Source organism: Talpa occidentalis, unplaced genomic scaffold (genome assembly GCF_014898055.3).
Source record: "Talpa occidentalis isolate TD23 unplaced genomic scaffold, MPIMG_talOcc4v2.1 talOcc4.17, whole genome shotgun sequence".
In the NCBI taxonomy this organism is placed as follows: Eukaryota; Metazoa; Chordata; class Mammalia; order Eulipotyphla; family Talpidae; genus Talpa; species Talpa occidentalis.
In genome coordinates, this window is record NW_023601754.1 from 14,825,222 (window position 1) to 14,851,276 (window position 26,055).

The 26,055-nt window shown below is 43.7% G+C and overlaps 1 protein-coding gene across 1 annotated transcript in view; it reads left to right on the plus strand.

Moving 5' to 3' along the window:
- VAT1L (vesicle amine transport 1 like) overlaps nucleotides 1-26,055 on the plus strand; it is a 131,211-nt gene that overhangs the window by 48,990 nt on the left and 56,166 nt on the right. Inside the window, exons 4-7 of the mRNA XM_037516196.2 lie at nucleotides 1,993-2,135; nucleotides 7,449-7,552; nucleotides 10,194-10,249; nucleotides 15,884-16,078. Of these exons, the coding sequence (XP_037372093.1) occupies nucleotides 1,993-2,135; nucleotides 7,449-7,552; nucleotides 10,194-10,249; nucleotides 15,884-16,078 (498 nt within the window). The remainder of the gene's footprint in view (nucleotides 1-1,992; nucleotides 2,136-7,448; nucleotides 7,553-10,193; nucleotides 10,250-15,883; nucleotides 16,079-26,055) is intronic.

Sequence of the window (26,055 nt, forward strand, 5' to 3'; positions counted from 1 at the left end):
TGTTTAATTAAGGACAGAGGGCAGGAAGGAACATCTGGATGTTGGAGCTTCAAGGAACTTTCCATCCCAGTGTTCACCAAGTTAGCTTCAACCCCAATATGTATGTCCAGCCCCAATATGCTGTCATGGTGGTATAGCTGAGGCCAGAGAATTTTAGAGAATTACTGTGTTGGTTGCTGATATTTACACTCACTGGAAAGAATAGTCCCCTTTTTGTTCTTTAAAATCAGGGGACAACAAGAAGAAAAATAAATGCCAAAGCTATTCTTAGAACAGAGAACTGTAGCCTGTCTGGAGTCTGAGGTTCAAACTCGCATTCTGAAATGCTGACCTCCAAATGAGCGTGTCAGTGGCATGCTATTTTAGGTTGTAACTTGAAAGTCTGCTTAGCTTAAGATGTCAAAATAAGTAGACAGCATGTCACTAGAAAGTGGCAGTAAATGGAAATCAGGAGACCTTGCTTTGAACCTCCTATTTGCCTCTGAAGAGTTGGGTTGGTGTACCCTTTTGGCATGCCCTTTCTCTTGTTTGTCTATAAAACAATGACGGGGGTGGGGTCAATGTATGATCGTTCAACTCTGACATTCTATGAGTCCTTTCACACTGTCTTTAATTGCCAATATTAGGAAAAAGAACATTTTTACAGACTGAACTGCCAGCCTGATTTGGTTCATCAGTTGAAGACATGTAAATAAAACAAGAGGTAGAAATTTGTCATTAATGGTTTTGTCCTAATGATTTCCCTCCTTGATAGTTTCTGCCTCCTTAAGATGGCAGATGGAACACTGGAAAGAGACAAGTACCTGGTTTGAGCATGCATCTTAATTATCAGTGAACTGGTTTCCCAGGCAGGTTTCTGAATGCACATGATCACAGAATTTTGTTCAATGACTTAAATTTCAGCCATATTGTTAAAGGATATGTAACAACAACTCATTCCCCAGTGGTAATTTGTGACTTCTTTGAGACCACTTAATATTTAAACCTCATGTGTTGGTCTTTTCTTTATATGCCTGAATATTTCAACCCTGGAAACAACAAGCCACTGAGGGGTACAGGTGATTAAGGTTTATCAAGGATCTAGAAGTGTGTTTTATGCCAGATGCCTGACCTGGAATGCCTACTGTCTCATTTAACACCCCCCAGAGTGGATGCTGTCATCCCTGTCAGGTCTGCTTTGCACTCAGTTCAACCTGTTAACGACTAAGGGCATCTCTCTGCCCATGGGACGTGACTGGTCTGTGAAGACAAGCCAGACATCTATAAGAGTTATTATTGCCGAAGCAGCCCTCAACCAATAATATTAGATGACCATTTGGTAGATACCTACTCCAGGTTCCTACACCCTCACTGGGATAACTCTGGGGTGTTTCTGTGTTTGTTGATGGGCGTTTTTCAAAAGGATTGAGCTATATTTGTCTCTGGAGGCTATGGACTTAATTGCACAGCCTTTATTAGCTACCTTCCTTTTCTGTCTTCATGCCTTGGTATTTCCTAAGGTCGTGTTCCAGAGAGAGCCCTTAAATTGAATCCTTGCCTCAGAGTTTGCTTCTGGGGATCCAAACAAAGATACCTCCCCCAAGAATCCGCTGGAGTAGCTATCATTATTTCTAATTTCTAGATCAGAAGCCTGAGGCTCAGGGTGATTAAATAATAGCTGTTAAGTCTAGGGAATTTGCTGACTCCTTTTCACCTTCCTCTTCACCAGTGGTTCTCAACCAAGGAACATTTTGTGCCCCAGAGGACATTTATATATGTCAGGTGACATCTTTGGTTGTTACAACTGGGTGCTGCTGCTGGCACCTGGTACTTAGATGCCAGAGAGGCTGCTACATGTCTTTCAATGCACAATTTAGCCCCCACACCAAAGACGGATCCATCCATAGAAAGAGCCACCATGGCAGAGTTGGGAAATCCCACCCCACGCCCAACACAACAGCTAGTTGGATGGCAGCTCTCACGTATGACTTGTCTCTTGTGTTTCACTTCCAGGGCCAAGCTGTGGCTCAGCTGTGTTCTACCATCCCCAATGTGACTGTCTTTGGGACAGCTTCTACTTTCAAACATGAAGCAATCAAAGACTCTGTGACCCACCTCTTTGATCGAAATGCAGACTATGTGCAAGAAGTGAAAAGGTAAGGTCTTTGCTCTCCAGACACCAAGTAGGTCCTTGCTCATCTCTCTTCAAGGACATTCATAGAGAGGGGGGCTAATAATAATAATAACAACAATAACAACATATATTGGGTATTGATATTACTAGCTGTGCGCAGAATACTTCACAAGTAGTAGCTCATTTAACCCTCTCAACAACCCTGTTACTATTCCTGTTTTGAAGAGGATAAGTCTGAGGAATAGAAGAAACTTATAAACCTAATATATGAAAGCTAAACTAGCTCTTCTAATGCTGTCTTCACACAGTGAAGTCCCAGAAGGAACACGCAAATATCTCCTACTCATACATGAGGTATCACTCAGGCTCTTGGCGACCCGAAAGCAAACTGGCAAGGATCATCTGTGTGCTAGGAGGTCCTGGCACAGGTGGTAGCAGTGGAGCCTGAATTCAAACCAGGCATCCCAACTTCTGTCTATGAAAATAGCGTGTGCTGAAGGTGGGGGTCAGGCAAAGCTTGAAGAAACCAGTGCAGATGGAGGTAGTGAGGTGTGGGAGGCAGTGGGAGCCAAGGGTCACAAAGTGGGGCTCTTCTGGAAAACACCATAACCAGGGAGCTCCTGCCTTCTGTGTTCCTCATGCAGGTGGTCCATTCCTTCATCCTCTCCCTGTCCTTGATGCGCTGCCTTTACCCCCACAATCAATGATTTCTACTGCTGTCAGAAGAGCAGAGGATAATGGCATCTGAGACCCATCACATTATCACCTTCTTTCAAATGCAACTTCCAACAGTTCATTATTTGTTGTTATTTTGTATTTTTATATTAAATTATTTACAATAAGGTCATGTTGGTTTACAGTACTGTACATTTTAGAGGTACAGGTTCATACCTCTTCAAATGTATGTTACTGCACCACACCCACCACTAAAACCCCAAGAATCTTCCACCACAGTCCACTGAGCACCTGCCCTCTTTGCTCTCACCTCACCTATCCTCTGGAAGTCTTGGTCTGCAGCATTACTTTTCGAGAGACCCTGGGACTAGAACAAAAATAAATGGGAAGCTGCAAATAAATGTGCCCTCTGTCCCACTAAATCTACCCTCGGGAAGCAATCCTAACGAAGATAAAAGCAACAGGTATGCGTGGCCCACTGCAGAGCCAAATGCTGCTTCTGATTCATTGTCGGTGCTCAGCAGATCCCGACAGGGTGAATGATAGCATTGTCTGCTGGAGTGAAAATTGAGAAGCAGGCTTCATTATCAACAGAAGGAAAATGGTTCAGTCGATCATGCTAGACCCACATTGCAGTCTCAAAATATGATAATTGTGAAGACTCTGTTGCAAAAGAAAAAAATAATACCCGTGGAGGCATGTTGTGTTAAAAAAAAAAAAAAGGCAGAATTCCAGATTTTATCTACACTGTGATCACAGCTTTGTATAAATTCTTGGCACACCAGGACTTGAAAGAAAAGGTGGGGGGGATCCAACCCGTAACATGTCATAGAGTGGAATACAGTGATTTCTCTTTATTTATTTAGGTCATGGATTTTTTTGTTCATAACACTATTTTGTGTGTGATTAACTAGAAAAATAACATAAAATTTCCTAAGATAAAAATTCTTTCATAAGCCTGTCAAGCTATACAATTTTTTTTGAACATGTTCTTAGTTGTTGTTGTTGTTTTTTTTTAAGATTTGTTTATTTATTTATACAAGCACTGGGTACAGTCAGAAGCGCGGGAGGGTGAGAGAATTCACCAGAGCCAGAGCGGGGAGCAGAACAGGCAGACTGATGAAGTACACTGCTGAGGGGAGCAGTGGGCACAGCAGGAGAGGTTTGTTGTGCCATGTGGGACCCTTGCTGGTGGTGCTGCAGAGGCTCAACCGCTGCACCACCAGAGGAGGCCCAACATGCTCTTAGTTTTGAACCAGGCATTGCAAAGGGAACAAGGAAAAAGTATTTATTCATACAGACCTAAACTTTATGTCATTTGCCCCTCCTCTGTTTGGGAGGACATGACTAACTTTGAAGCCAAGGAGAATAATTAGAAGCCTTAAGTCAGGTGCATCTGACTCTAAGGGCCTTAAGACAGAGGAGCAGAGACAATGTAATGTATCCCTAGACCACGTGGCAAGGCCAGAGTTTCTCACTTTACAGACCAGAAAACTAAGACCTAGGACCAATCTGACCTCGAAGGCCTGTGATTCTGTGAACTCTCTAGTCGCAAACCTCCACCTGGTTTTCAGAGAGACTTCAGGGAACTTTTGTGGGTGAGGACCCTGTTCTTCCGATTGATGGCAGGGATGGTTTCACAGGTGTGAACAAGTGTCAGAACTCATCAAGCTGTACACTGTAAATATGTGCAGCTTATTGTTCCTTGTGTCTCAGCAAAGCTGATAAAAACCCTGCCTTTCAAAATAATTGAATAAACAATATTTTTTAGACCTCATTTTGTGAGAAAAGGGTGCACAATATTACTTAAGACCTGGTGTTCTTTTGTTTGTTCATTCATCCAGTCAACAAATGAGCCACAAAGGCACAGTGTGACCTGGGGAGACAGACAGGTAAAGGAATAATTGCAGATGCTGGAGTTAGCACCTGGCAGGGAGCTGCAGGGCTCTGCAGGAACTCAGGGAACAGTGTCTAAATGGAGGTTTATCCAACATGTGGGAGCCCATTTTCAGGCATCTCCTGTTTTATGAAGAAGCTATTGTCCTTGTTATTCAGAGGACACAGTGAAAGTGCTGCCTGAGTAAATAGTGTCACCCACCTAGCCCTGTGGCTAGACTCAGCCCCAGGTGGTTCTGGCTCTAGGGTTTTTGTCTTTCTGTGGTTCACACTCACTAATACAAAGAATGGTAGTGCTTGGTCCCTGAGTGATGGAGCCAGAGTGTACAGATGAAAGCCTGCAGGGTAGAGTGAGGTGCTAGGATGGCAGGAAAGGGCTAGATCAGGGCTTCTCAGCCCCAGCACACTGAATGTTGTGGCAGGATAATTCTGTTGTTGGAGGCATCCTGTTCTAGGAAGGTTAGCAGCATTCATGGTGTCTACCCAGTAGTTATCAGTAGCTCTACCACCCCTTAAGTCATGACAGTATAAACTGTCTCCAGGCAATGCCAAGTGTCCTGGGGTGGGGATGGGGGAAAAAACCTCTCCTAGTGAAGAACTACTGGGCAAGATTTACATGAGGCTCTTGAAAGCCCTTAAATAAGAGTTAAATTGGATTGTGTCAGAACAATAGAATCCATTTCAGGGTTGAGACAGGCAAGCACTATTAGGAAAGGCAGGTCTGTGAAGAATTGATTTGGCTTCTGTGCCCAGGGTAAGTAGAGAAATGACGCCAGAGTCAAGGAGAGTGAATCACTTGAGGAAGAGGCAGTCATGGAGGTCTTCACAGAGAAGATGACGTGGTGATGCCATGACTGTGTGGTGCCAAGAGAGGACACACTGGCTTCCTGACAACAGGCCTGGGAAGCTGACTGGTTTCCTTTATACAGGACATGAGAGTCAGCTCCCCCAGGGGCTGGTCAGCTGACCAGGAGAAACAGGGAATGGAGCTTGGGTGAGTGAGAACCCCAAGTGACTGCTGGGAGCTGGCTCTGAAGCTGAAGAAACAAAGATGACACAGGAACCCAAACCAAAGCTGCACAAAGTCCATAGAGGAAGGAGTCAAGTCCATGTGGTAGGGAATCTGCTGTGTGCCACATGACTTAGGTCTGTGGGTCCCAGTCCTAGGCCAGGCTGAGGGTATAAGCTCAGAAAGAAGTAGAGATCATACCTCCTTCCTGTTCTTCTGCAACTTTGGTGCTGAGCACGAGGCATGGCACAGAGTAGGTGCTTAGCAAAATATTAATGGAAATGAATGAGGGTAATAACTTGGAGAGAGGGAGAAAGATTAAGAAGAATTCTTAGAGGTGGTATTGCTAAGTTTGTGTGGAAGCCATCAGTAGTAAGTTTTTACTGAGAATCCTACTGTGTGCCAGGCACTGTGCTCAGCACCCTGTAAAAAGCCTACTCTATACCAATTACTGTGATAAACCCGATGTGCTGTGCTCAGCCCTCTATGAAAAGCCTGCTATGCATCAGGTTCTGCTGGGCCTTCTGCAATAGCTTCATTCCTTGTCACAAGTTCAGAGGTGCTGGTTAAAGGTACAGTACAGGTGCACTCCCAGAATAAAGGAATTCAGTAAAAGAAGAAATGTGAGCCAGACATCCAGCTGGAAATGAAATTTACAATAAGGAGGAATTAATTTCTTGGTGAATTCAAAGGGTCTCGCTCCCGGTAATGACACTCTCCGGCTTACCACCACTCAAGAGAGTCTTCATTGACTCTTGTGGTAGGAAGCAAAGAGGTAACATTCACAATAAAGAGGCCAGGGGTTGGGGACAAAGAAAGGATCAGCAATTCCAACTTGCTGCTGAATTTGGCCCAGGGGATCTCTGAGCTGTGCTATTTTCTTTGCTTTTGAAATCTGCAGAGATTTACAACACTGGAAAAAGCAGACAAAGGAACTGTTCATTGCTTTTGACCCCTTTCCTCAAAGACTCCACTTCAGATTGAACCTCAAAATTGGTTGAATAGAAGTTTGCAAAATTAACTTGAATTATGACTTCACTGAGGAGGGAGGTGAAGAGAGAGCAAAGCCATTCCCTTCTACACCTGAAGTTCTGTGATGACTGAAAACATGGCTTTATGCACCACTCTTTTCAGCACCCCGGACAGCACCTGATACATTACCCCATGCTCCCGGCAAATGAACTGTTAACTGGTTGACTTACAGAGTGACTATTATGTAGCTGACAATGAGCCAAACATTTCATTTGTCACCTCATTCCATTCTTAGCACAAAGAAGCTATTTTCCCTTTATAAAGGAAAAAGGTTAAGGCTGAGAGGAGTTGAGTGGGGCAGGTAGCTACAAATTCAGATTCTGATGTCTGTGCTCATTCCTCAGCCCAGGCTGGGCAGCATTAATCTCAGTTGGATTCTCAGCCACCTCCAGCTTTATGAAATACTTAGAGCAGCACCCAAGTTGGTCAATACACCTCCCCGACTTCTGCCCCATTTCTTTCTACTCCCAGAGCTCTCATTATTATGTTTTTGTTTTTGTTTTTGTTTTGTGGGATCCTCGCCAGAAGCTGGGGAACGAACCAGCACTGCAGAGGCTGTGGGCAGCCTCGCAGCCCAGCACTCAACCACTGAGCCACCAGGGGAGGCCCTCATTATTGTTGATAATGGGAGTAAAAATAAGATACAGGAAGGGAAAGAGGATGGAGAGGTGGTCCCTGACAGGTCTTTTACTTTGTCTTTTACTTTGTCTTCTCCCCATTTAGAATCTCTGCTGAAGGAGTGGACATCGTTTTGGATTGCCTCTGTGGGGAAAACACTGGGAAAGGTCTCAGCCTTCTCAAACCCCTGGGAACCTACATTTTGTATGGTGAGTATAAACAGATGTGGGGGATGTGGTCAGATATGGACAAAGCCTCTGAGATATGAAAAATGTTGATATGTTGGGGGCAATGAGATTGGGGGGAGTTAATTATTTAATGTTTTCTATAATTTGCTATATTGTCTTTGCTTAATTATAAAAATAACATAAATGTCTACAACTTAATTGTCCCCCAAGAGCACTTGTCATTCCAAAAGGGATAAAGCAACACCAACCCAATGTACTCAAGGAGATGAGATTTGACCCACCGAAGGTGATGCAGATGGGGAATATCAATGGCTTTAAGGTGGTTCAAAAGGTGAAGGAATTAAGAACCCACAGTTGGATGGAGAGGAGTGGCTAGGATATGGGCTTTTTTTAGGGAGGTTCTTCACAATTGGAAATGACAGAGCAAGGTACATGCTTTCCTTTTTCTAAACTATTCCTTAATGTTCCAAGCAAGACAGAATGCAGGTGTCTGCTTCTGCCTCCACTAATATGCTCTTGGTTTTGGAGGATTTATGAAAGACATTTGGGAACAGGTTTTTTCCAAAAGATGAGACCCCATACCCTCTTTTTCTTTCTCTTCTCTGATAGACCTGCAACTAATATTGAGGTTATTTGAGATTTGAGATTTTTGGCACCTCCATCCTTGGCTGGTTCAATAGAAAATTGAGTCTTTGCTATGTATAACTGAGTTGTCCCTGTTATTAGCTACCAAATTTTAAAAAGGATATCTGAAAGTTTCAAACATTTTTTTTTGTTATATCAGATCATGATGATAGAAAGAGAGGAAATAAAACTTTCCCTTGCTGGATGTTCCAGCATTTCAACAGTGGCCACATATTTGAAAAATCTTTGGAGGTAGTTGCATAATTTTTATATTACTGCTATCAGTGAGAGAACCTATGTGCATCAATGCATGATGTAGGGATACTGGGTATGATGGACATGTGAGTCAAGTGCAGACAGACCATTCATTTATTTTCACTCATTCACCAGTTCTATTTTTGCCCCAGTTCTATGATGTCATTTTGGCAAAATATAACTTGATCACATCACAACTATCTAATTTACCACAATGATTACTTGATTACTAAGTAGTCATAGCCTATTTTCATGATGTTTCATGGTAGTCACTCTAAAAAGCAGAAGGTTAACCACGTAGCTATTAGATTACTCAGGCCATGTAATTAAATTTAAGACATAAAAAGTTTTTTCATTAAATGACAAGTTGTCTAAGAAGGACTGTCTCCTAAATATTTGGGGGCAAGACAAGAAAGTTATTGAAAAGGCACCAATATGGTATTAGATCTAGCCCCCACCTTGGGGAACCCCCTAAAGGGGTCTTTTTATCTAGGGAAATATTTCCCAGCTATACCTCCTATCTTTCCTCTGATTATTGCTTGTTCCAATTAGCAAAGTTCAGTTTCTCACATTATTTTTCTCAAATAGTTTTTACCTTTCTGCCAAGATCTCCTTGGAGATAACACATGGGTCACTCCATTTTCTAGGTCTCTGAAGTTGTCTTCACCCCCATTTGCCCTTCTGCACCCTACTTTGTCCATCCATCTAAATTCTAACTCGGCCCCATGTATCCCCCACCACTTAAATGTTCAGTCCTTGTCAGAGCCCTAAGTGTTTTACTTGCCAAGGAATCAAATTGAAACCATAAAGCAGACTCACATAGGAGTTCATTTCTCAGTTCCTAAGAACAAAATCAACAAAACATTTCAACAATTCATCATTATATTAGAATGTTGGCCTAAATCACACTTTGGCTCCAGGTCCAATTTTCCAAAGTCATGAAATGGTCACTGTGAAAAGTGTTGCATTCTCTTTGAGCCAGTGACACTTAGCTAAAATTAAGTCAACATGATGCAGCTTATCCCCTTCATTTTCCTTATTTTTTCAAGACTAAATTAAATTTGTTTTCAAGCTCTTGATATTTCTAGACCAAAGACAACTGCCATTCTTCTATGTTTAGCAGGAGATGGGTTTTTAAAAAAATATATTTATGTATTTATTCTTTCAACATTGTTCATTTTTATGTTTGATTTCTCCCCTCAGGTGTTAATCGTTGTAAAATCCCCACCACCAAATCATCTGTGAACTGTTACCATAGTCTCTTGTGCTCTTCACTTCCCTGTTTTGACCCTTCTTCCTGCCCCTCCCCTGCTGTATGTCTCAGACTTATAGTTTGCCTGCTAGTTTTGTCTTTTTTTTTTTCTGACTCCTTGTTCAGTTTCCCTGCATTCCTCTATACGTGAAACCATTCAATATTGTCTCTTTTCCTTCTGACTTATTTCACTGAGAACAACCCTTGCAGCAGCATCTATGTTGCTGCAAATGCCATGAGTTTATCATTTTGATTCTGTAGTGTGCATATACCACATCTTCTTGATCTAGTCATTTTCCTTGGGCATTTGGGTTGTTTCCATAGTTTATCTGTTGTAAGTAGTGCTGCAATAAACATAGGAGTGCAGGTTTCCTTTTGAAGTAATTATTTGTGTCCTCTGAGTAGATTCCTAGGAGTATAATCAATGGGTCATATGGTAGTTCTATTTTTAACAATTTGAGGGTCCTCCACACTAGCAGGAGATGTTGATTTTCATTAGCTAAAGCTTGATTTGGGACTCTCCATTTGCAGGTTCATCCAACATGGTGACTGGAGAGACCAAGAGCTTCTTTAGCTTTGCAAAATCCGTAAGTATTGCACATGTCCAACGCATCACGGTGGCATGCCCATCCCCATGTGTGCACTCCTTCATAGAAGGCTACTGACCTGACAACTGCAATGTGTCCTTCCTTGGCACCATTCATTTTCAACAAAGCCTGCATCTCCATCCTGCTCACCACCTATAGGCAGGCCTTGGGCTGCTTTTATTTCACTGAAGCAGAGAGTTTCTGAGTGAGCCCAGGAAAGGGGTAGAGAGTATCAGTGAAACTCCAGAATGCCTTCTTTTGATTTCAAAGAGACTGCTTAAGGGTTGGTGTTTTTAATCACTGGTCAAAACTAAACTTAGCACTAGTCCATCTTATTTGTTCCATGGAGAGACTGGTTTTGCAGTTTGGCCATGTTCTGACCAGGTCTCTAGGGGCACTTGAGATTTCTCTGTATTCCTACCTTATTGAGTTGGAGATACAAATGGGACCCTACAATTTTAGCAGGTTCCTGGGTGATTCATATGCCCAATCAAGTTTGTGAGCCTTTAGCTTAGATAACCAGGGGTTGTTCTGCCTGCAGTTGAGAAGCCACATCCCTGGGCATTCATCCCACTGCAGAAACTCTCAGGTCTGCCTTGCCTCCTAGATCTACACTTGTTAGAATTAAAGTAATTTGGGCTCAGACTTTGATTTTACCCCCATGTCCCCTTCCCACATACACAACAGGGTGTTGCTTCTTCTCATACAAGCTTGCTCTGTCTTCCTTCCTCCCAGACATCTATGTCGCCAGTCAGTGCTGCTGGCATCTTGTAATTATCTACTATTGGTGGCACTGTGCCAGGCATGGGGTATTCCAATGAATGGGTGGGTGACTCTTACATTCTAATGGGAGAGACAAAGTGAAATAACTTAAACATATTAATAACATAATTGTCAATGGTCATACAACCTCCAAAAGGGATAAAAATGAGGTTCTGAGTGAGCCCAGGAGGGGGTGGAGGCATTTTGAATAGAGTGGAGTATAGTCAGGGAAAGCATGGTAAAGGGTTTAGAATTCATTCTAAGTGTGGAACTAGGAGGGATTCACTTGCCCCCTAAGTGCAACTCTGGCTGCCAAAGACGTCACTCCAAACATTCCTGATTCTCAAACTGATTAATTTGCCTTGTCCTGTGAGATCAGAATGTAAAGGCTTTTCTCTTGCATTTGAATTTTAAAGTTCAAGTCAAGGATCATCGTAACTATAGAACAATTAGGGAGCAAGAATGGAATGGAATGAAGAGGGCAGTCTGGGGCCTCCCCGGTGGCGCAGCGGTTGAGCGCTGGGTTGCGAAGCTGCGCGAGGCCTCTGCGGCGCCGGTTCGATCCCCGGCTGCTCCCCGGCCACCAGAGGAGGGTCCCACATGGCGCGCAGACCTCTCCTGCCGCCCGCTGCTCCCCTCAGCAGTGTACTTCGGTCCTTCTGCCTGCTCTGCTCCCCGCTCTGGTGAATTCTCTCACCCTCCCGCGCTTCTGACTGTACCCAGTGCATGTATAAACAAAACAAACAAACAAACCAGCAAACAAATAAATAAAAGCATGCCTCTATAAAAAAAAAAAAAAAAAGAGGGCAGTCTGGAGCATGTACCTTGAAATCAGACTTTGTGCCACTCACAGCTGTTTTGTTGCTGTGGCTTTAATGAGTGCGACACTGCCAGCCTGCTGTGGGTAACCAAGTTGGTCCCAAATTACATACAGTTGTAAGAAGTGTTTTCCCTTTCTCCCCGAAATACACAATCACAGTACACAGTGTTAATGAAATAATTGCACTGTGCCCAGGCTTAATGAGGACACTCAGAAAAACAGCCAGGATAGAGGCTGACATTCTCCTGCTTGAAACAGGAGTGCCAATTACCAGACTAGTTCTCAGCTCAAGGTCAAGAATGAAGATGGTTTCCTTTCAGTTCCATATTAGTGGATCAGTTTGAAGCAAATTAATGATAGAGCATACTAAGGGAAGGAATAATGACTTTGTTCTGGAAGATTGTAGAAAGGGATTTTCTTCTCTACATTAAAGAATGCTTACAAATTAAGCATATTTGGAATCATCCATAGTTTCTCATTCAGTTAGTTATGTTCTACCTTAAAAATTCTACCGAGGGGCCTCCCTGGTGGCGCAGCGATTGAACGCTGGATTGCAAAACTGCCCGCAGCTTCTGCAGTGCCAGTTCGATCCCCGGCTGCTCCCTGGCCTCCAGAGGAGGGTCCCACATGGCATGCAGACCTCTCCTACTGCCCGCTGCTCCCCTCAGCAGTGTGCTTCAGTCCTTCTGCCTGCTCTGCTCCCCGCTCTGGTGAATTCTCTCACCCTCCCGCACTTCTGACTGTACCCAGTGCTTGTATGTATCAAGCAATCAATCAATCAATAAATAAATCTTAAAAAAAAAAATTCTACCGAGCCTGTGCTGACTTGCTTGCTAGACATGCCATATGCTTTCACACCATAACAATGATGCTAATAACATGTTGGTGAAGTCAACTTTTAGAGAGCAGTCTGACTCCAAATTCAGGGCTCTCACTCGTTAAAGCAAAAATGTCCCTTTCTAACTTAAGATGATAATGACAATAGTGTATATTTATAGAGCAGCTTCTGCAGGGCAGACACTGTTGTAAGTACTTTGTATGTATGAGCACATTTGCTCTTCGTGACAGGCTCATAAAGCAAGCAAAGCACAGAGAGGGAAGTGATTTGCCTAAAGTTGCACAGCTAGTAAGTAGCAGAACTGGATTTTAAAACCAGGCATTTGGCTCCAGACCTCACTGAATTCACGAAACTGCAGATCAGTGGGCATTTATTTCATAAACACATACTGGGACATTGTAGACACACTGGGGACACGACTTATTATGCATTTCTCTAACTTTAATTTTGCTGCAAGCAGCCCGTGGCCACATAGCTTGCCTATACCCTTAGGGAATGTATTTAGCAAAGAATTTTGTGTATGTACCTTATTCCTAATTTTTATCTATCTTGTCACATTTATCCTGGAAAGAGGCAGGATATAAATAAACACACCCCAAGCATAAAATATTACAAAATGTTCAAAAGTGTCATTGCATTCCTCTTTGCCTTATATAGTAAACTGATATTTTGCCTCTTAAATATCTCTAGAAGCTGATTTTCTAACTCCTAACCAGCATCAAAGAAAACGTAGTCAAATTTTAACACAGCAGTTACTCTCTTGTTAATGTTTGGTTGTTCCTGTGGTTAGTGGGTTATCTGCTTGTTTTCATGTCTGATCTGGGTTGAAGATGGCCTGGAAAAGACAGTTGTGTTCCCCAGTGCTGTGTGCCCTGCCTCACACTTCTGTTCAGGGTTCTCTGCTTCAGCGCTACTGGCGTTTTGAGCTGACTGTCTTTGTTACGAGGGACAGTCCTGTGTATTATAGGAGGTTGAGCTGCTCCCCTGTCTTCTACCCATTAGATGCCAGCCCTAACCTGCTCCCTCCACTCATCAAAGCACACAGTGTCCCCAGACATTACCAAATATCCCCTAGAGGATAAAACTGCCCCCTTGGTTAAGAACTATATTTGGTCCCAAAACTGCTGTTCCTTCTATATTATGCCTACCCCTATGCTTCTGTATCTAATGCTTTCCCACATACCTCTCCAGTGCTAACCTTCTTGTTATTGCTCCTAGGATACTTCTCCTGCAGGCAGAATCATCACCTCCCCCCTCCCACCATTTCCCTACCACCTGGGTAAATTTCATGTGCTCTCATCCCTATCACCACCTTACACGAATCCAAATCCCCGTGCTTGACACTAATGTCTTCCAGTCAACCTCAAAGGTGGTATCCTGCCGCTATAGGTAGCTTAGAAAAATGAAGCATAGAAATAATGAGTGAGTTGAAGAGCCCGGATTGGACCCCAGAGTGGATGATCCTAACCATGTGCCTTCATGATCCAATTGCGTGTGGCCTAGAAAGGGTTTGCATCTAGGGCTCCCCTGCCTGCACCTTGAGCTATTCTCCTTAGCATCACTGTCTGTCCTTTCCCAAGCATTGGCAGCATGACCTAGCCAAAATAGTGCTTAAAAAATATACCACCTGGCTTGTGGTTTTATTTGCTTTCTCTATATTTCACACAAGTGAAATGATCAAGTATTTGTCTTTCTCCTTCTAGCTTAGTTCACCTAACATCACCCCTTCCTCCAGTTCCATCCATGTCGTCACAAATGGCAAGAGAGTTCATCCTTTTCACAGCTGTGTAGTATTCCATTATATGTATATGCTGCATCTTCTTAATCTACTGCTCTGTCAATATGCATTTAGATTGTTTCCTAGCTTGACTATTGTAAATAGTGCTGCAGTTAGCAGAGAAGTGCATAAAATGCCTTTGAGTTAATGTTTTTGTATCATTTGTGTAGATAGGAGTGAAACTGCTGAATTGTATGGTAAAGCTACTTTTTAATATTATAAATCTACTTTATAGTATTTTAATATTAATATCCTCCATACTGTTTTCCATGGGGGCTGGAACAGTCTACAATCCCACCAACAGTGTGTGAGTGTTCCTTTTTCTCCGTACCCTCACCAACACTTGTTTTGGGTTTTTTTTTATTTTGTTTTGTTTTGATATGAACTATTTTCACAGCTGTGAGGTGGTATCACATTGTGGTTTTGATTTGCATTTCCTTGATAATGAATGATGTTGAACATTTTGTTCATGTGCCTGTTGGCCATTTGTATGTCTTCTTTAGAAAAGTGCCTATTTAGTTCTTCTACCCACTTTTTTGATTGGGTTGTTTTTAATTTGTTATATTGTATAACTACTTTTTTATTTCAGAATTCAAGCATTGCTCTATTTTATTCTATTTTCATTTTATTATTACTATTATTTTATAAATTTTGTATATTTTTTACATTTTGTGGATCTTGGATTCTAGCCCCTTGTCAGATATACGGTGTGCAAATATTCTCTCCCATTTGATAGGGTGTCTTTTTGCTTTAATGATGCTTCTTACGGAAAAGCTAAACCAAAATAAACCCTAAAAATATGACTGCACAATTGAGGCTGCAGGAGAGGGATGGAAGATACTAGTGGGATGGAGAAAAAGGAGGGAGGTGTATAATTGTCTCTAGTAAAGGAATGTGAGGGCCTCCCCGGTGGTGTGGTGGTTAAGTGCTGGGTTGTGAAGCTGCCCGCAGCCTCTGCGGCGCCGGTTCGATCCCCAGCTGCTCCCCGGCCACCGGAGGAGGGTCCCACATGGTGCGCAGACCTCTCCTGCCGCTTGCTGCTCCCCTCAGCAGTGTACTTCGGTCCTTCTGCCTGCTCTGCTCCCCGCTCTGGCTCTGGTGAATTCTCTCACCCTCCCGCACTTCTGACTGTACCCAGTGCTTGTATAAATAAATAAGTAAATTAAAAAAAATAATAATTAAAAAAAAAAAAGGAATGTGAGTGCCCGGATGATGGAGTTAGCATGGTGACCTACATCTGAGGAAGTGTGAGCCCATTCCCCTAAATCCTGTACAGTGTGGTAGGCCAATGTTACCTCCATAAAGGAAAAAAATGAAAAGAAACCACTCATGCTCCCAGCATCTGCCTGATGGCCATCTAGTTCATTCCCTCCCTGTAATGCTGAGAACCGAGTCTGCCACTGAGTCCTGTAATCCCTACTTCTTCTCTCCTCACAGTGGTGGCAGGTGGAGAAAGTGAACCCCATCAAGCTGTATGAAGAGAACAAAGTCATTGCGGGGTTTTCCCTTTTGAACCTGCTCTTCAAACAGGGCCGCGCAGGCCTCATTCGAGGAGTGGTGGACAGACTCCTGGGTCTCTACAACCAGAAGAAGATCAGACCCGTGGTGGACTCCCTCTGGGCCCTGGAAGAGGTAAGAATAGTGTTTTCCCCTCTGCACATAGTCTCTTCTGTTTAGTCCAGACAGGTCTGCGCAGCCAGGTAGAACTTTTTCCTAAATGATTTTTTTCTCCAGGTTTGTTGTTTTAAATGAAGGGCCTAAGAGCCTCTGTCCTATAGTATTTTGCTTTACATACAGAAATACTTAATATTCCTGAGTGGTTCTCAAACCACATGCCTCACCATACTGTTTGTGCAAAGCATCCTTCCCTAGTAGCCCACCAGATTTAATGGATGGGTACAATTTACCTTTGTTAGAAGAGCCCAGAGACACTGTTGTGGTGTCATTTATACTGTGGCTTTGTGGGTGTTTAAGAAGCCAAGGTCAGGGGCAGCCAGTGGTCCATAGCTAGCATAGCTGGTGCATGGAGCTCCTGCAAGACTTTGTCTATGTCACTCTGGGTGTTGTAATTATTGATGAATTGTTGGTTAGGGTTGAACTGAGCATTCCTTTTAACTGGTCTGCCACAAGTTCTGGCGTTTGAAAGTATTCCTTGATCATGAAAAAGTTAAGAACCCCTGATGGGATCTGTCAAGATACTTAAGTGGGGACTGATGGTGTTGGTTCAGATGACATAAGTCAGGAGAGAGAGGGTCTAGAAAATCCCTCATGACAGGGAGGTCTGGGTGAGTTGGAAAGACATTAATGGCAGCTTCTCGAGAGGAGGAAATTAAGAGATGTGGGCCAGTTTTCAAAGGGTGTCTCACTAAGAAATCCTCCTAAGTCAGTTTTTTCATAACCTTGACTTTAGGGAGCCTTGAAACCCCTGAGAAGTATTTTCAAATATGTGGGGAGTATTTGTCTGTTTGTTTGCTTTTTAAATTTTTGTGTGGGTAAGTGACTTACAAAACAAGTACCTTTTTGTGCTTTGGGGAGTCAACAAATAACTTTAAAAAAAACTTACAGACTCAGAGTTCTTGGGATATGGGTATCCTCCTGGCATGAATGAAAGGTGGTACTATATGTCTAATGGACAAGGTTGGCCAAAATTATACGGATTTCCTAAGCATAGAAGTCCTCCAAAGCTTTAAAGGGTCAGTATGTAATCAAAGAGGGCCTGTTCTGGCTCCATGCAGCAGGAGTGTGTATACATAAGTCTTACAGTCTCGTCAATGGTTTTTAAAAATCCAACCAGAAGAAATCCTGTTCCTTATGATAAAAGGAATACATGCCAATTATAGAAAACTCCTAAATTAACCAAAGGCATAAGGAGAAAACAAACTGCAAGCCCACATTCCAGAGATGGCTAATACTGCTAACATTTTGGTTCACTTCCTTCTAGTCTTTTTTCTAGTGCAGATGCTTACGGTGATTCCATTTATCAATAAAACAAATCAGATGATACCTTTCTTTTGCAGGCTAATTTCCAAAATGCCTTATTTTTTTAAAGTTTATTTATTTATGCATGCAAGAGCTGAGTTACAGGCCAGAGGTGTGAGGTGGGAGTGGGTGAAAGGATTCACCAGAGACAGAGTGGGGAACATAACAGGCAGACTGACTGAAGTACACTGCTGAGGGGAGCAGCGGGCAAGACAGGAGAGGTCTGCTGCACCATGTGGGTCGCTCTTTGGCTGGCCACAGATCAAACTCGTACTGCAGCGGCTGCAGACAGCTTCACAGGCTGTGTCTTAACCCTTTGCGCCACCAGGGAGGCCCTAATTTCCAAAATGCCTTTCATCACACTTTTCTTGAATTTTTTTTTTAATTTCATGAGTCCGACATCCAAATGGCCTTTGTATGATATGTCAGTGGGACAGAGAAGGACTAGACTGCACAGTCAGCAGGTTCTCAGTGGTCAGGGAGGAAAGTGGGGATAGTCAAGACCAGGGCTAAGAGAGTAAGTAAGAGGCCCATGGGGACAGAGAAAAGGACTTCAACTCAGTGCCCAAAAAGGACCCAACAAATTTGATGGCATTTAAGCAATGAATGAAATCCAATTGGGATCTAGTTGCCCTGTGGGTCTTTGTTTTATTATTTGAAAACATTCCTTGGTCATAGTGGTGATTGTGCATTATGACTACTATGCAGATTGTGTTAAGTTATGACTGCTGTGCAGAGGCTGGGGTACAGCAGTGACAGATGGCCAAGATCCCTGGGTTCTTGGAGCTCAGGGGGTATGAAGGGGCAGAAAATACTGAAGTGAACAAAAATAAGTGAGGTGTTTGCCAATAGTAATAATTTCTTGGAAGGATTTAAATGAAGTTCTGTGTCGGCAAGTAGTGGAGAGTGAAGCAGTTTTCATAGAACAATTCTTTCTATTTCTTTTTCATTGCCTCCTTATGATCTCCTTTAGATATTTTTTTGTCCTGATTACTCCCCCAATGAAATTTTGATACCATTAACATACCTTACGTATCTCTGTCTCTCTGTCTCTCTCTGTGTCTCTCTCTCTCTCAAGTATATCTGTGCTAATATATTAAAAGAGCAAGATGTTTTTACCCCCCAAGAGTCAGTGGTCACCCCCTTTGGGAGTAGTATAGTCCCACTTGAGAGTACATGCTGCTGGGTGACTTTAGAGAAAGATTGTCATTTGAGCTGTGACATGAACAAGGCAAAAACCTGGAAGGAGAGCCTTCAATGTACAGCAACTCTCAAAAGCAAAGGCAGAAGGAATAAAGGTTTTGGTGAATTTGAAGCATGAATATATGGCCAGTATCCCTGGATTACTGTGAGAAAGGGAGGGAGAAAAGAGAGGCTGAACAGGTTGCCAGGGGCCAGATGGAAATCGGGATAACACTCTAAATTCCATGGGAGGCAGCTCAAGGGTCAGGTTCCAGAGGTGTCCATTGCATTTCCAAGGGCATTAACCATCAGGGAGGAAGCAGGAATTGCTAAGCAGGGATCCAGGCTCCAACTGCATCAGTCTATAGTCAAGGAAGACCTCCACTCAACTGAGGAATGGAAGGGGCCTCTAAGCTGAGCTCAGGTCTAAATGGAGAGTTCTAAACAGCCATGCCTGATATGTGCGAGCCAGTGTGGGGAAAGTGGCTGCACATACAATGTCAAACCAGGATTGGCTCAAGGAATGGAGTCAACTGAGGATGCAGAGGTCCTCAGAACCCACGCTGACTAGAGGTTGGAAAACCAAGGGCAGATGTGGTTGATTGAGGAATGGATCATAGGCCTGCAAGTCTGGGGACTTCCAGATGCTTCCCAAAGTCACCACTTCCTTCCATAGCCACCACAGCATTATAGCCTAAGCTGAGCTCCCTTCTGGCCAGGTGTTGCACTTTCGTCCTGCCCTTTTAGGTCTCTCCCTGCAGACTTACCACCACCTCACCCAGACCATGTCCACCCACTTAAAGTCTTTCCAGGGCTTCCTACTGCACCCAAATACAGTGTAACTTCCTTTCCCAGCCTGGACAGCCCTGCCCATCTCTTCAACTCACTCCATCCACCTCACCTCATCCAGCCACATTCCGATGGCACGTGTTTCTCATGAATCCACCCAAACTTTTTCTGTCTTGGGCTTTTGAATCTCTTGCTTCCTAAAGCTTGAACATTTCTAATCCAGATTTTCACAGAATTGCTTCCTTATCCTCATTCATGTCTTAGCTTCACTATGACCTATACAAGAGGGGCTTTCCCTCCTGAAAGTACATCCCCCACTACCACTGCCAATCCCACATGATTCTTCCCTGCATTGCCCTGTTTAATATGCTCCATTGTATTTCTCACTGGTTGAGATTATTTTGTCCATTTGTCAACTTGTTTAGGCCCTCATCTCCCTTCCACTAGAATATAAACAGCAAATGAGGAAGGACCTTGACAACACTGTTCAAGACCCCAGTAGATGCTCAGTAAACATGGATTACATGGTCTAGCTGACCCGACACCACACAGATATAGGACTCGCTGGATGCTCTCCATGCTTAACAATAAGTAACCGTTGAATGAACAGATGCATGAATGAGGGAACGAGCTGTACTAAAACAAGATACTATTTTCATATGACTTTGACATGATTAACATTTTGGCTGAGTGATTCTTTGATGGCGAGGTGGGTTGCCTCATGCATTGTAAGATGTTTCGCAGCATCCCTGGCCTCTATCTTTTTTTTTAAAGATTTATTTATTTATACAAGAACTGGGGTACAGGCCAGAGGCATGGGAGGGTGAGAGAATTCACCAGAGACAGAGCAGGGAGAAGAACAGGCAGAAGGACCAAGTACACTGCTGAGGGGAGCAGCAGGCAAGACAGGAGAGGTCTGCTGTGCCATGTGGGTATCTCCCTGACTGGCTGTGAATCAAACCGGTGCTGCAGAGGCTGCAGAAAGCTTCACAGCACTGCGCTCAACCCACTGCACTACTGGGGAGGCCCTCTGACCTCTATCTTTCCAGACATTGGCAGAGGTCCCTTTGGTGGCACAGGGCAGAGGGAGAAAGCACCCTGAGTTGAGAACCGTTGCTCCAAAAGAAGCCATATTGGTTAAGACTGTCACTGGGAAAACAAAGGAAGTTTAAGTCCCTGTAGCTGTAGCAGGCTAGTTCATCTACAGAGAGGAGACAGCAGCTGCCTGTTTGCCAACAAAAGCATCCATAGCCACTTGTCAGTAACACCCACCAACATTGTGAGGGTTCTTTTCTGCAATATTTACAGACATCTGTTTAGAGCCACAGTTGGGCCAAACGTGGCTATTTATCAAGCCCACGCAGCTCTTCTGGGCTGGAAGAGAGTAGCGCATACTTATTACTTGCAAACCTCTGAAGGAGGCCTATAATGATCCCCCCCTTCCTTTGGTAAGTGATTTTACAAAATTGCTTTTCAGGCCAGCACTATAACTTCATCTGTGGAATATAAAGCCCACAGGGATTAAAAGAAAATTTCTTGGGCTCTCTGAGCCCTCAGACTAGAAGATTTAATAATATCAAAGACGATTAGGGTTTCTTTTCAGCCATCTGTCTTTGACTTTATTGTGAATTTAATACACAAAGCAGAGTGGATATGCTGTGGCTTTGGCTTTGCTTCTAGATATTAAATGTGCAGCTGTACATTAAGGTGGGAAAAATAAGTTAATATCTCTAAACAGTTCAGAGGTATTGCTAGAAAAGGGATGAAAAAGACAACATTTGTCTGCCAAGCATCAGTGATATTATAGAGGCCTACTCTGTGCTAGTACTAATTTGGGATGTAAAGTCCATAGAAGGGATAGATCACATGATTCCCTAGCCCTTGAGGGTATGGTTTGGTTTCTGAGACAACACAAAGACCTGTAAAAGAATTAGACAGTGACTTAGTGTTTAATCACAGGTCACTGGTTTCAAGTGTCACTGAATTTGAAAGTGAGAGAAAGATGTTAAGTAGGAATGAGTGTTCAGAGATGACTTTAGGAATGAGGCGAGCTTGGTTGCAATTGGGTATAGTCTTTGGATGATGTTGGGGTTAAAAAACAAGATCGTAAATTAGCAGGAGGGATGAGCTGAACAAAATAATAGAAGTAGGAGTTTAGGGTGGTTGGGATGAATGAGTCTGAGCTAAACAAAGCAGAGGTTGCTGGCTGCGGAGGAGGGGAAATAAACTGGTTTGGTCTGTATAGCCAAATCTTGGAGGTTTCACTGGCAGCCAGGGGAGTTTGACAGGACATTCTGGGTGAGGAGGTTGCTATTTAAAAGTGTGTCCTAAGAAGCAGGGCACCATTTTATCTTTCAATTCCTAGAGGCACATCCTGGTGCCCAGTATGATACAAGCAGCAAACCTGGGCTATGCAGCTGTGACATCTGCTTAAAATTCCCTTTACTAACCTGCCATTGGATAGCACACACAGAGCTCGGTTATGAGCTGAATTGTGCCTGTCCAGTTTCATATGTTGAAGCCCCAACCTCCAATGTCTCAGAATAGGATTGTATTTAGAGACAGGGTCTTGAAAGAGATCATTAAATTAAAATGTGACCTTGGGCAGGCTGTAATCCAATTTGACCAGCATTTTATAAAAAGAGATTAGGACACACAGAGAGACACCAGGGATGTGTGTGCACAGCTAGGACCATGGGGGACGCAGAGAAAGAGCCCAGGAGAGAGGCCCCAAAAGGGAACCGACCCCACCTTGGACCTCTGCACATCCTCCAGAACTGTGATTAATTAATTTCTGCTCTTGGAGTCCCCTGGTCTGTGGGTTTTCTTATGGCAGCTCTAGCAAACCGGTGCAGGGTTCCATGGAGATGTTGGTAATTCTAAAATCTTTTAAAGGCATCGTCTGCAATATTTTACAACACTGTTTACCTAAAAGTCTAACTGCATGCTCCAATAGGGTGCCATTAGCCACATGTAACTATTTAAATTAATATTAGGTCTAATTAAAAATTCAATTCTTTAGTTGTACTGGAGAACAAAGACCTATATACTAGCCGCATCCTTATGGTCAATAGCCACTTGGAGCTAGTGGCTACTAGATTGGACTGGGCAGAGAGAGAGCCTTCTCATCATGGCAGAAATTCCATGGAAGCTGGCCTATCAGAGGATGTCACCCTTCTGTTTGGTAGAAGTAAAATATTCTACCTGAGGCCTCCCCTGGTGGCGCAGCGGTTGAACGCTGGGCTGCAAAGCTGCCCGCAGCCTCTGCAGCGCCGGTTCAATCCCTGGCTGCCGGCAAAGGTCCCACATGGCGCATAGACATCTCCTGCTGCCCGCTACTCCCCTCAGCAGTGTACTTTATCAGTCTGCCTGCTCTGCTCCCCGCTCTGGCTCTGGTGAATTCTCTCACCCTCCCGCGCTTCTGACTGTTACCAGTGCTTGTATAAATTAAAAAAAAAAAAAAAATCTGCCTGCCCAGCAATCTGGTATGATTACTTTTTTAGTAAGTTATATTTGTTTTGTTCTTCTTTCCTGATCTCTCTTGGCCTTGAAGTTCAATGCCCAGTTGAGTCACATATTTGATCTAAGTGCCCTGAGTCCCTCATGATGCATTTTCCTCTATATTTTCTTCCTTTCTGTGGGTGGTTGTCATTCAATGATATGCGTTTTCCATTCTATGTCATCACAAATCCTAGACAGAGATAGGTCTAACATAAAGAATGAGTGAAAGAAAATTAATGTGATGCTGAGCTGACAGGAAGCCTTATCTGTCCCAGAACAAGAGGGTGACTTGATAATGTAAGATTAATGTTGAATACCGGTGAGGGAGAGGGAGGAATGACCCTAGAGACAGGCTCGTTGGGGTGTGAGTGTCAATTTTGAACAAACTACTGACTAACATCAGACCAGACTGTGAATTTAAGAAAGGGTAAAGCTACGCATCTGAAACAGATGCTTAAAGACTAAGACTCAAGGTCCTCCCCTGGTGGTGCAGGTGGTTGAGTGCCTTGCTGTGAAGCTGACTGCAGCCTCTGCAGCACCGGTTCGATCCCAGCCAGCCGGCGAGGGTCCCACATGGCGCGCAGATCTCTCCTGTCGCCTACTGCTCCCCTCAGCAGTGTATTTCGGTCCATCTGCCTGTTCTGTTCCCCGCTCTGTCTCTGGTGAATTCGCTCACTCTCTTGCGCATCTGGCCTATACCCTGGTTCTTGTATAAATAAATAAATCTTTAAAAAAAAAAAAAAGACTAAGACTCAAGGAGAAACCATGGAAAGTCCAACTTATTTATGGCAGTTGGCAACTGGTTGGCATGGACTTATTTAAACATTTAGGGCTTCTGACGCACAGTTGAGGGTAGGGAGAAGGTTGGTTTGGAGGGTGGACTGGGGCAGCTAGTCTGGTCAGGAGGCCACTGCAGACTTAGAGGTCTGAGTAGATAAACCCTAGGTGTAAATGTGGGCAGTGGAATGGAAGAGAATTAGCAAATGTGAGACCAAGGGAACGGACAGAAATAAAAGATAAAGATTAAAAGAAAAGCAAGAGTCAGAGAAGATCAATGGGCTTTTAGCCTGGGATATCAGCACTGGGGTTCAGCAGCACTCCTTCAGTTAGAGGTGGTAGCAGCAGCTAGTATGCCTGGATGTGTGTTTGGTTGCAGGTGATGGTAGAGCAGGAAGGTGGAGATGTCCATGGGCAATTCCAACCCACAACCACAGGGTCTGAACAGGGAAGGAGAGATGTGGTTGCTAGAGGCGTGATGATGACCACTACTGTTGCCATTTCTAGGGAATTCGATATGAAGCAGACATTGTTCTAAGTGTTTCGCCTGTGATAACTCATTTAAATGCCCCGTAACCCCAAGGTGCAGCTACTGTTATTCCCATCCTACAGGTCAGAAAAGCGAGACTTTGGGAAAGTCAGACTTATCCAACATCCCGGCTTATAATCGAATTTAATGGAAGTTGGAGCCCCAGGGAAATATGATGCATTTTGAAAAAAATGGTCAGAAGTAAACGCTTTGAACAAAAGAATGAGCGAAGTAATTATATTAGCAAACACTCAGGATGGCATGTTCAGTATATGTGCCAACTACTTTTTCAAGCACTTTCCATTAATTAGCTCATTTAATCCCTGCGATAGATGCCATAGATCCAAATGGCAGATACTGTTACTAATCCTGTGATGCAAATAATGAAATGGGCTTAGGGATGAGAAATGAAATACGTTCTGTAAGGTCACCTAGCTGGCCCATGGTGGGGCTGGCTCTCGAGCTCGAGCCTTGGACATTCATTCACTCTCCACTTGAAGGGAAGCGGGTTAAGGCCAGAACCCTTGAATCCGCCACCCTTCATACAGCAGACAAAAGACAAGGCATTCACAGACAGGGGTATTTAGAGGACTGCTGTGAACAGATACTTGTCCTCCATGTTGCTGCTGCCGTGAGTCAGGAAGGGCGTAGAAGAAAAGCCTTTGGATTAAGCCTGAGGGTCATGTTGACCTTTTAGTTCTGAAGGTCTGAAGACAAAAAGGTCGGGAAGGGAATGTGTAGGTGGGCCAGGCTGATGCCAGTAGAAGCCTCCCACTTAGCGCTGAGCAAAACAAAGACCTGGGAAGAGCCAGGAAGATCAGGGTCCCTAGAAAGGCTGTTGAGAGAGTAGATGGGTGGCTGCCTAGGGCTAGGGGGAGGGGCTGGGGTGAAATGCTTGGGGGCGGGGGCTGGGAATGGATTGAAGGGATAAAAAAGTTCTCAAGTTAATGGTGGTGAATATACAACATTATGTTTTACACTTGCCATGGGTGAACTGTGAGTGAGCAAACTACAATCACACAGCACACATGCATCTCACAAACATAACGGTGGGTTAAAGAAGCCAGACCCAAAGAGAATACAGACTGTACGATTCCATTTATGTCAAGTTCAAAAGCTACCACATGTCTACAGGAGAGGTTAGGAGAGAAAGGGTGTCAGACAGTTTCTGGGGACTGCTGGGTTTCTTTCTTGGAAGCTGATGAAAATTCACTGGCTTGGGCATTTTCTGTTTGTGTGTTATATTCCAGTTAAAAAGTTACCTAAATAAAGTAAGAAAATGAACTGAATGTGATGCAAATTATACTTCAATAAAGGAAAAACAAAGAGAGACAGACAGAGAAAGACAGACAGATCAACCAGATCTCTGGCCTAAGTCCTCACAAGGTGACTGTGTCACCCTATAAAGCAGTTCATTCAGCGTGGACCCTTCTCCCAGTTTTCAGATGAGGAAACCGAGACTCCAGAAGTTGTTATAGGGCAGGGAGAGGGGCAGCCCAAACCCCACAAACCTGCCTATTCTACATGGGTTCTGCCATCCGCCGCATCAACACAAAACATAGGAGACTTTAATGAAAAGGAACTTTAATAAAACTAGGAAACCATACAGGAAAGGCAAAGAATCTAGTTTCTAAATCAAGCACCCAAAGTTACCCGTCCCCTCGTGGGTAAAAGTCCATCCAAATGGGATTGGCCCAGAGCAAGGCCCCAAGGCCTGCCACAAGTCTAAAGCATCTTCCAGTGGGGACCCACAGAAAAGGGTCACAAACAACCGGACAAACCCGGAAGGAAAAGAGCAAAATCAACATCAAGATAAAAGCTGCCATTGTCACCTCCCCATGGGTCTCACCCA